The sequence below is a fragment of the Saccostrea cucullata genome, unplaced genomic scaffold (assembly GCF_032062105.1).
Source record: "Saccostrea cucullata isolate Sc308-1 unplaced genomic scaffold, CSIRO_AGI_Scuc_v1 ctg3684, whole genome shotgun sequence".
Lineage (NCBI taxonomy): Eukaryota > Metazoa > Mollusca > Bivalvia > Ostreida > Ostreidae > Saccostrea > Saccostrea cuccullata.
The window spans coordinates 54706-66259 of NW_026937703.1; the positions used below are offsets into that span (position 1 = coordinate 54706).

General features: G+C 34.9%; 2 protein-coding genes across 3 annotated transcripts; both read right to left on the reverse strand.

Annotated features, from left to right (window-relative positions):
- Nucleotides 1-1820: 1820 nt before the first annotated feature.
- LOC134248708 (uncharacterized) lies at nt 1821-6347 on the reverse strand. 2 transcript variants are annotated; one of them, XM_062731110.1, is made up of 5 exons: nt 6301-6347; nt 6144-6200; nt 4075-4223; nt 2757-2924; nt 1821-2370 (listed from the first exon to the last, which is right to left on the reverse strand). In XM_062731110.1, exons 2-5 carry the CDS (start codon nt 6194-6196, stop codon nt 2312-2314), a joined length of 429 nt encoding a protein of 142 aa, XP_062587094.1. In that variant the 5' UTR covers nt 6197-6200; nt 6301-6347; the 3' UTR covers nt 1821-2311. The 2 variants fall into 2 exon arrangements, with proteins under 2 accessions (XP_062587094.1, XP_062587093.1); XM_062731109.1 differs by lacking the exon at nt 6301-6347 and having other exon boundaries at nt 6144-6289.
- Nucleotides 6348-10152: 3805 nt separating this feature from the next.
- LOC134248710 (serine/arginine-rich splicing factor 4-like) lies at nt 10153-11154 on the reverse strand. Its single transcript, XM_062731113.1, has one exon. The coding sequence runs from the start codon at nt 11152-11154 to the stop codon at nt 10153-10155; it is 1002 nt and encodes a 333-aa protein (XP_062587097.1).
- Nucleotides 11155-11554: the final 400 nt, after the last annotated feature.

The following is an 11554-nucleotide window of genomic DNA, read 5'->3' on the forward strand; positions in this document are numbered from 1 at the left end:
TTTTAATGAAATATATGGAGATAACGATAAGTATTTAAGCTTAAATGTCCATTAAACAATAACACGGACCTCTAAAACATGGAAGGTGGGATCAGGCATGATGGAGCAGTGAGCATCCCTGCTGACCGATCACACCCGCCGTGTGCACCTAGTCATGATCGGGAAATAACGGGAAAATCTGTCGGCAATATAATAACTAACAATTAGTAATAAAAACGTCAGTCAGCATCTGACTTGATGATAAATTGTATTTGCTGACAGGGTCATTATATAGACCACAAAACTTACAAAATGGTGACTCAAAACGAGACTGCTGATATACTTGTTTCAGCAACTGATTGTCAATAATTTACCTCGTTTTATATATTGGAGACGCCACCAGTTGCCGGTGGAGAGATGCAAATATCTTTTACTCGGCACTTCCGGCCACTGAATAGGGAGGGATCTTTTTCGTGCCAGCACCTACTGCAACACGGGACGTTGGTTTATACGGACTCATCCGAAGGACTGGTCTCCACGTCCCACAGTGGGATTTGAACCCGTGACGTAATGATAAACTCCTTACTTCGTGATTCTAGAGCAGACGCTTTAACCACTGCGCCAAGCGGGCGAGAAATGTCGAGTTGAAACCCACAGCAAGTGTTTTTATTTCAAGCATAAGATTTTGCACAAATTCTGCTTCATATGAGTACAAAAAGAGGTTTGCTAATAATGGTGCGCAATTGGTACCCATGGGTATTCCAATAAATTGTTGGATGACCTGGTCTCCAAAAAACAAGTAGATATTGTCGATCAGAAACTCAATTATCTTTTTAATATCATCTTCAGAGCACTTGTGTGTACAATAAGAATGTATTGAAATGTTGAAAAATATCAAAATAACGAGACTATATGGTAAAGAATAAAAGAGACTATTTTTTATGCAGTTGGAGTGATATGTCCTTAGCTGCAAGTTCGGATTTCTATAGTAAATGACACAGCTTGTAGTAAAGTGTAATACTTAAGTTTTATTGGACCAAGATGATACCCTATTTGCATGCATTTTCTTAGTATAATTAAGTAACAGTGTTTTGTAAAAAAAAAAAAAAAAAAAAGTCTAAAAGTGAACTGTAAATATTTAATATAAAAGAAAATACTTTTTTCGGTCCATTAAATCTTATAAGATAAAGATATATATAGTTCAAGCTTTAGTACATTTAAATGGTATTATAATAGTATTCAATGTATTATGATGAGATGTTGAACAATTGTGAATCCTTATAAGCTACATGTAGTTAAATATCTATTGCTAGACAAGGATAATGGTGAAATGAACCAAAATCACATCAATGGTAATAGGAAGCCAGCGTTTATGTTTTTCGCCAATAGCCAATAATAATAGGAAGGAATTTTGTTAATAGATTCATTTTGTTTTATATTTTAAGAGAGTTAATGCATATTTTCATCAAGAGAATTGTATGAAGTTTAATTACTTTTCACAACATTTGCTGCCAACAGATTTAAATGTTAAATTCAAAGTGCAATCAATTGGATTTTGTAAATTCCGTTGGTGGAGTACATGTTTTTCCATTTGATTTCACCTTCAAAATGCTACTTGATTAAAAAAATCGGACCATTCATTTATGGTAGTTACACATTAAAAACATAGGATAACTTGTATTATAAATTCCATGAAGATACAGAAAATTAATATTCGTAAAAGATATGAAGACCATCGTTCAAGCTATTAAAAACAATCTTATTTCGATCGCGTGGAGAGGTATAAAACAAACTCTAAAATAGCTGTAAACTGCAAAAATGAAGACAATTTACATCATGGATGCATGTGACACTTGCTTTTACTCAGCACTTTATTATCCTTCATCTGTCCCTCTGGAGAAATTAATATGACAAAATGCAAAACAACAAATAAGATCGAATTGCTGCATTACACTGGGAAGAAAATCGAGCTCACATTCGTCCTGCTTTAAAAGAGAAATAACAACCTGGGATAATATATCAGCCATGGAAAGCACCAAGAGCTGAAAATTTGATCAGTTGGTAATTTGAACCCTTGACTGCTGGTAAGGTCTTTTGACAATAGCACTTTGTCATTAGATAGCATTCAACATTCATCGTTGTCCAAAACCTTATCAGACGACAGTCCGGGTCAGGTGACTTGAGATAATTTCCTTCTACACATTAGTTGCGACTGTCATTCCACTGTTTGTGTTCGTGACATTAGATGTAAGAATGAATTAACAGACGATCAATGGAATTCGCACTCGTCTATTTATTTTGTTATATCGTTCATTGATTTGTCTCTTTTTTTTTACATGGACAAGGATAACCACACTTCTACGAACTCTTCTTCGCTAACTTTGCCATCTTCTGCATGAGAGAAAAAAAGAAACAATTATTCTCCATAAATTTAATCAGTTGTAACTGACAGCAATTCAATTCTAGGTCCTATCAATTCCAAAACAGACATGTATTTGATAAATGTTAATGAAAATCTTTTGTTGAATTATTCAGTTTGAGCAGATGAATGACCATGAGGAAAAATGCATTGTAAATTTTGTTAATGGATAAGGGCACCTGTGACTTTTTACTGAACTAGAGATATTTGTTCATCGGAAATGATTAATAATTTCTAATCACCATTCTGAAATACTTGTGTCATAATCTGACAAGGGCCTCAAGGTTATTAAACAAACAGATTCATTACTAAATAAAGTAATAAGGTTATTTGCATGTTATGGAAAAAAAAAACTTACGATCCCGATCAAAATAGTAGAAAACGCGTGTAAGATCGGGGACCTTAGAAATGACGTCATCGCGATCGGTATCGGCATGATGGAAAAGGGTAATGGCGTGCGAGATATCGCCCAAATGCCGATCTCTCCAAATGTATATGAATTCTTGTTCATCCACAATACCATCCACTAATAAAAAGATAAATTAGAGATATATTTAGGGACAACATTCGCATATTGCTACAAAACTAAAAGATTACGGCGTCATTTCTGCCTTCTACATCATACTTGAAAGAAAAATTTATGTCACATTCAAAATAACATTTTCTACTTACAATATTGAAAGTTAAAAAATTTCACCTTATTGATGATATGACTTAAATATATGTAAATTTATTCCAAACACCAGTATCTGACATACTTGTACCTGCTGATATCTTTCAGTGACCTTCAGTAAAATCATAACTCCCAGTTGTCCGCATTAATTTTGGGGTCAAATGTCAGTCATAGCTAGATTCAAAAACTCTGTTTGTGTGTTATATTTTCGTTTCCGGACATTATCTTAAAAAATCCTTGTGGAATTAATCCAAAGCAAATAGTATATTTCAGATGAAAACTTATAAATTTCCTCAATCTTTCTTTAAAACTATTTAACATCACCCCTTAAGGCATACAGAAGACCTTTATTAACGTCAAAGTGCAAGATAAGATAGAATCTAAATTTGTACAGAAATATTGTTGTTTCCAGACTATATCTTTAAAAAAAGCTTTAAAGTTTTGCGATTTAAATTTAATTTATATCACAACTCCTTAATACCTTTAAAAGACCCAATTTGGAGCCGAACGTGAGGGCTGGGGTTCTATATTGCATACCTAGTTTTAAAATGACAATTTTCTACTGTAAGCTTTTGGGATGAAACTTTTCGTCATTAACGCCTTTTTGCTCTGGGATATATGATTGATTGATTGTATATTGTTTAACGTCCATCTCAAGAATTTTTCACTCATATGGAGACACGTTTTGAGATAAAAAGCTGAAATGTAAATGTTTTACATTTTTTCACTGTTTACACATTTTTCAGTTCTTCCACCCTCTTTTTTCCCTCATAGGCAGGGGGATTCTCTAGTTAACATGTTTAAATTAAAATTTAACGAAGAGTTCTACATCAGTGTCTTATGATACCATATAATTTTGAAATTCTTTATCAACATCACAATCATCAGAAGAAATAGTTTTATTAAAATAAATGACCGATACGATATGTGTTTGACATTGAGGAATGGTATCTTTTAACTACTTGAAACATAAGATACAATATTATTGTAGACCAATTCTTACCGTTGTGGTCAAAAGTCTGGAAAATATCGTCTAGTTCCAGTTTTGTAAGAAAACCATCAGGGGTTCTATTTCTTTCAGCAGCAGCAAAAATGGTACGTGCCTCTGGACTGTCAACAACAGGGCGTCCCAAGTGAAACTGACCACTTACCCTTGAATAGAAAAATAATCAAACGTTGAAATTTTATCATTCATCATCTACACAAAGAAAGGATGTGATAGCATTGTAAAAATGCACTCATTATTCTACCAAGAATGCTTATTCTTACAAGGGTACCGCAAAGCGTAGCATCCCGTCGCAAAGGGCATATCAATAAAACAAAGTAACTGACATTGACCCTGATGCAAATTACGTCACTTCCGTTTCACACAAGGACAAACTAAAACCCAACCACTTGCGCGTCACTATATCTCCTCCAACTATTATTATGTTATAATGACCTAAACTCTGATGCATAAGTACAAGTTTTATAGATTTATTCGAATTTGGTTAAATATAACGTATCGATTTGTTATATCCCCTCTTCGAAGGAGGGGGTGTATATTGTAATATTCTTTGTCTCTGTCTGTCCATAACTAAATTTTCGTCGCAGTTTTCTAAGCAACTACTCTTCCCAGATGCTAGAATTCTAATACACTCTTTCTTTTAGACTGCAGGTATTTAGTATGCCTCTGGATCGAAAGATCCCAGGGGTATATTGTTTTGTCCTGTCTGTCTGTTTATCTGTCTGTCTGTTGTCAACTTTAACCTAGCTCATAACTATTGAGTGGGTGGGGCTATGGCTTTCATATTTCATAGATGTATTCCTTATGACATGGTCTTTCTTTTAGGTACCGCCACATTTGACCTCCTGATCTTGGGCTTGGAGTTTGACCTATTTTTACAAAAAATACCACAATTTAACCTTCGCCATACAATTGGAGCTAGGGCTTTCATACTTCACACATGTATTCATTGTGACCTTTCAGCTGGTATATTTATTCTTGAACTCCTGACCTAAGAGTTTGACGCACTTTTTAAAAACTTGAGCTTTGGTCATAGCTTTTGAACAGTTAGAATTAGGGCTTTCATATTTCAATGGTATTTTCCTTTGTACAAGACCTTCCTTTACGTTACAACACTTTTGACCTTAACCTTTGGAGTTTGACACACATTTGAGATAATTCAACCCTCGCCATAAGCTGCTATACGGGGGCATCAGTGTTTTACAAACATCTTGTATTTGTACGATTCAGATGTCAAATTCCGGTTTATCCGAGTGTCTTGCCGTACCAAATTTTCGTTACAATTTTTTCAGCAACAACTCATCGCAAATATTTGATATGTTAACTCACTCTCTGTTCAAGCATGTCATATGGGGGATTTATTTTTATGCGCCCGAATCGATAGATCCGGAGCGTATATTGTTTTTGCCCTGTCTGTGTGTATGTCTTTTGACAACTTTAACCTTCGCCATACTTTTGAACCGTAAGAGATAGCTTCATATTTAATATGCTTACTCCACCAAATAAGTCCTTTTAAATGACACCAAGATCAATGACCTTGTGACCAATAACTGACCTATATGCTAAAAAAGCTTTTTTTCCCGATTTTTCGCCATAATTTTTGAACCCTAGGAGATATAGACTTCGTATTTGGTATGCATACTCCACTAATCAAGTTCTTTAAATGACAGCATGGTCAATGATCTTGTGACCTTGACTGACCTATATGCTAAAAATAGCTTTTTCGAACTTTGTTGCCGCCGGACGCATAGTATTTCAAAAACAGTGTTTCATAAACACATCTTGTTTTATCTGATATTGATGATATACATCATACTTAATGTTCGTTCCTGCACTGTTAAACAGTTTCTTTTTCCATCAATATATATATATATATATATATATATATATATCGTATTTAAATTCGAACATCAAAATGTTCAAATAAAAAATATGACAATCCTTTTATCTCCTGAACATTTATTGGTGATCAAAAGCATTACACAAAACACACTTTGTAAACATTAGTGACGTTAATGGATATTAAGTCTAATTGACTTAGGTCAGAATGATAAACGTGTACTTACATGATGACCCCCAAGACAGCTCCTAAACATATGGTTAAGAAAATTTTGTCCATTGTCCTACAATAAAAAAAGCTATGATTTCTTTCTGACTCGTCCTTATTCAAGTCTTAATGCATTTGTTAAATATTTTCTTTTCGTACATGGAAATTGAACAAACCTTTGATACCAGAAAGAGAGAGATTACAGTTCTTATCGCCTGCATTATGTCAGAATTATGTTGTGGCGTACACGTACAGGGCTCGGTTCTTTAACAACCATGACGATATTGCTACTTGTACAGTTTGGAAAGATAATCACCAGCGAAAAAAAAATCTTCTCACAATGATTTTTACTTTCAGAATCATATGTTATATACTGTGGAATCATCAAGTACGAAGCGACACCAACACTGACAATTTTTGTCAACATTTCTTCCGTATATAAGAGTTTACCACGAAATTACGAAACCACAATTCAATAAAATGCTGCTTGCTCTTAAACATTGACCCACACAAAGTCATGTCACAGTATATTACATGTAATGTAAATTCTTGGTACACAAGTAGACTATACTAAGAAACATAATTTTGTGTATTATGTTAAGAATTTGACGAACGGTCTTGTCATGGTTACTAAAAATTAAAAAGCTGGAGAAACTACTTCTCATACAGTTCAATGGAAATGAAAACCTGAAATAAGTACACGAATAGATTTTGCATTGTATTATTACTTCTACTATATGTTTTTGGTGTTTTGTTGCATTGTTTCCCTGGAAACGTAAAATTATTTGGAACATTACTCCTACTTTTTTTTTTCTAAATTTAATAAATACTTAGCACACAAGTAGGTTAACAAAGTAAAGGATCAGAATTCTTAAAATAATAATGAGGTTTTTGTAAATTTTTCTGTGCGATTTTCATTTTTGAAACAGATATCGTCGCCATAGAAGCAAAAGGTCGTAAGTCTGTGCATCATTTGATTTCAAATAAGAGAGAAAAATGAAAAAAACTGTTTCATTCGTGGAAAAACTAAAAGTGTTCTTTCAAACTTTTCAGTATTGTGCAGAATGGCTAAATATCTTTAGATAGTGATTAAAAAGTTTAAAAATGCGTTTTATACCATTATTTTTATTAATTTTTTACACATATGACCTTTTGCCTTTGAAATATAAAATTAATTTTACGGGGATTAAGATCGTAACTTCCACATACTACCTTTTTGCATATAAGTAATAAGAACATTACCATTAATTTAACTTAAGTGAATCATGATTTATCGACAATATGTTTTTATTACGACGTTTATCATGTTACTCAACTACAGGATAACGGTTTATATGTGTTTTCGTGTATTTGCTACTAAATCAAAACAAGAAATATTCTTTAAAATTTATTTATCAAAACAACCTCCTTAATACAGAAACCTATTAATTTTTATAAACTGAATCAGCAGTTTGATAAAAACAATGAAAATAAAAAATAATAATGACATCAAAAACAATTTGAGTTATTGTACATTATCACTTAATTTGAATGCTTATGTAGGGAAACATTACAAATATGTAGTTTTTTTTTTTTTTGCTCTTAAGAATTGTTACATAATGTTAACTTGTTATATTGACCCTTAGTCTCCAATTCTAAGCATCAACATCTGAAAAGATAATGAGCAAGAAAATTGTTCATCAAGTAGGTTAATATTTAAACAATAACATTATGTGTAATGAAATAATAATAGGCTTCTGGATGATTTACAATTTGGAGTATTTGAAATGCTACTTGGCATAAAAAAACAAAAAGACTTGGTAAACAAATTGAACAGCAAAAGAGTGTTCCTGTCATGATATTTATGGAAATACCAGTCAATCTGAATCGTCATTTTCATCAGGTTCCTCCAGCATGTTGCAGACACTTCCCTTATGAGGGAGCTGGGAATAGAAATTGTGGTAGATTCGTGGAATGACATTTTTCTTGCACAGATTCATTAAGTCCTTGAATTTGGCATCTGAGATTGGAACCAAGGAGGAGTAGAGAGGTTTCAGATGATACTTTTTCATGTTTCTAAGTTTGGCCCCTCTGGTTCGTCCACTTCGAATATCAATGGAATTATATTCTGGCTGACTGATTTCGTATTTAAAAAATATCTTGGTTGGCTCTTCCTTTCGATACTGGAATGAATGAATATTATTCCATTTTACTCTCGATCCATCTTCCGCGTGGTTCCTGTTGCCTATGCAATCATCTGTAAGCTCTTTGAAATCCATAACTTTCTCATTCTCCAACTCTTTCACTTCATACCTAGGGGGGTTTACTTTCGCATTGCGGACACCATGCATCCAATCACTGGGTGAAAACATCTCTGAGTGTTTAGTTGATCTTTCAATCACGGCATGGACAGAATCCCCCTCCATCTGTGAGTGTCCCCGTTCAAAATAATTGTGTGTTATTTTTTGTATGGGAAAATTAACAACAGAGTAGAGGCATATTCCACTAAATGGTAAATTTCTCTGCTGGCCAGTGCAACTATCTGAATAGTACACTAGTTCTTCAACTGATCCAACACTTCTGTTGTACTCTAGCAGACAGGAAGCTATTTCACAACTTCCCCGCTTTGCTATGGTTTCCCACCACATGTTACAAACAGTTTCTTTGGTAACAACATCAAATATAGTGAAGTTGTAAGTAGCAAGTTTTCTGCTGTAGTACAGTTCATTTATTTGAGCCTTAGGGGTAACAAGTACCTTCTGCAAATCAAAGTTTATGGTCTTGATCATTTCATTCTCTGTTGCTCTTTGTTTATCTTCTTGTTTTTTCATTCTTGCTTCCTGCTTTCGTTGCTGATGCTTTTCAAATTCATGCTTATTTTCCTGTTTTTCTTTTTCTGACATTTTCCCATATGCATCACAAATGAACAGATATCCTTTTTTGGTTTGTGAAACCCTAAGTTGAATTCGGTTGCAAAAATTTTATCATACAGCCAGAATTTTTGTGCCTCCTTGTGATCGTCTTTACATTTTTCGACGTACAGATTATACATTTTTCTAATGGAGAGAGAGCTGTCCAAATATTCTCGCTGAGTTGATTTTCTACAATAGTGAGATTCTGTTTTTGGAAATGAACGAATATGTTCCCTGATTAGCTGTTTGTCTTCAACAGCAATTTTATTTTTTGGAACATGTTTCCCCCTATTGTCTGTGGAAGTGAAGGGGTTCTTTTTCTTCTTTAATGTGTAGGTTACAGTTTTTTCACCAATATCTAGTGTTCCTAAAAATGTCTTTTTGCACACCTCCACCTTACATTCATCAAGAGGCAGATAGTAGTGAATTGTGTGTTTTCTTCTTGACTCTTCTTCTGGATTTTTTGTCTTTCTTCGCTTTTCAGTCATAATTGCATTAGTTCTTATGAAATCTCTTTGGCGATCGTATGATAGGCTCCAGTAATTTTGAAATATTTCTGACATTTTGCTATTTGTTATTTTGTTTAAGCATTTGTACTTGCATTTACACGTTAATTCCCTTGATTTCCTTGCAGGAATTACAATGCCTCTGTTGTTTGTGTATGTTTTTCCTTTGTTTCGTAAATTTTTGGTTCTGTTTCGTTTCCATTCAGATGGATTTCTTTGTTTTCTTCTTCTTGATTTCATTTGACCTGATATACTAGACGAGGATTCATTAACACTGTTATTGTTGTTGTCTTCAAGTTTATCTCTGTCTGCCTCAATACCGCTCTTCTTCTTCTTTCTAGATTTAACTTTCCTCTTCCTTTCCCTGGAAGAACTAGAACTGTACGAGGACGAATCAGAATTATTTCGTTTTCTTTTACTTCTCTTTGGGGGGACATACTCATCAGATGACTCATCAAGTTGATCAGAGCTGCTGTCATCAGATTCTCTCAAATCTAATTCATTGTTTTCTGCATTGATAGATGTGAGCTCTACTATTACTTCTTCGCATGGAATGTCACCAAGGACACTTAGTATTTGGTCTAGTTGATCTACGGATAAAGAAGTATTCAAGCTTTCCATAGATACTGTATCATCTTTTGCTAAAGCTAAATCTTGTGTTCTCTCTACTGCCACTGCGTTCTCTTGTGTCCTCTCTACTGGCATTATGTTCTCTTGTGTCCTCTCTACTGCCATTATGTTCTCTTGTGTTTTCTCTACTGCCACAATGTTCTCTTTTGTTCTCTCTACTGCCACTATGTTCTCTTGTCGTTTCTCTACTGTCACTGTATTCTCTTGTGTCCTCTCTACTGCCACTATGTCCTCTTGTGTCCTCTCTACTGCCACTATGTTCTCTTGTGTTCTCTCTACTGCCACAATGTTCTCTTGTGTTCTCTCTACTGTCACTATGTTCTCTTGTCTTTTCTCTACTGTCACTGTATTCTCTTGTGTCATCTCTACTGCCACTATGTCCTCTTGTGTCCTCTCTACTGTCACTGTGTCCTCTTGTGTCCTCTCTACTGTCACTGCGTTCTCTTGTGTCATCTCTACTGCCACTATGTCCTCTTGTGTCCTCTCTACTGTCACTGCATTCTCTTGTGTCCTCTCTACTGCCACTATGTCCTCTTGTGTCCTCTCTACTGTCACTGCGTTCTCTTGTGTCTTCTCTACTGCCACTGCGTTCTCTTGTGTCCTCTCTTCTGCCACTGCGTTCTCTTGTGTTCTCTCTACTGTCACTATGTTCTCTTGTGTTCTCTCTACTGTCAATGTATTCTGTTTTGTCCTCTCTACTGCCTCTATGTCCTCTTGTGTCCTCTCTACTGCCACTGTGTCCTCTTGTGTCCTCTCTACTGCCACTGCGTTCTCTTGTGTTATCTCTACTGCCACAATGTTCTCTTGTGTCCTCTCTACTGTCACTATGTCCTCTTGTGTCCTCTCTACTGCCACTGCGTTCTCTTGTGCCCTCTCTACTGTCACTGTGTCCTCTTGTGCCCTCTCTACTGTCACTATGTTCTCTTGTGTCCTCTCTACTGCCACTGCGTTCTCTTGTGTTTTCTCTGCTGTCACTATGTCCTCTTCTGGCAACACCGTTCATTGTAGTCAATAACCGATACTCAGAATTACGTACCTCTGTATAGTCTATTCATATGCCCAGTTATATTGAAATCAGGCCAAAACTGTTGAAGTAGAATTTTAAAAATGTTTACAGACAGACGGACGGACGGAGGTCACCTTACTACCGCATAAGCTCTTCTGGTTTCTGACCAGTTCTCGAGAGGGGACGTTATACAACATATATACAATCAATTTCTGACCAGTAGCGTTCAAAATTACCAGTGGTCACTCGTCAGATCTATCGCGAACTTGTGTGATGCTGTTTATAAAAGCAGCCTTTTTTGTTAAAATTCAGTAATTGACCTTTTAATATTATTATGTTCTTTAGTGTACAAAAAGAATAGAAACTCTTTGTAATATTAAACTGACGGTCATAAGAC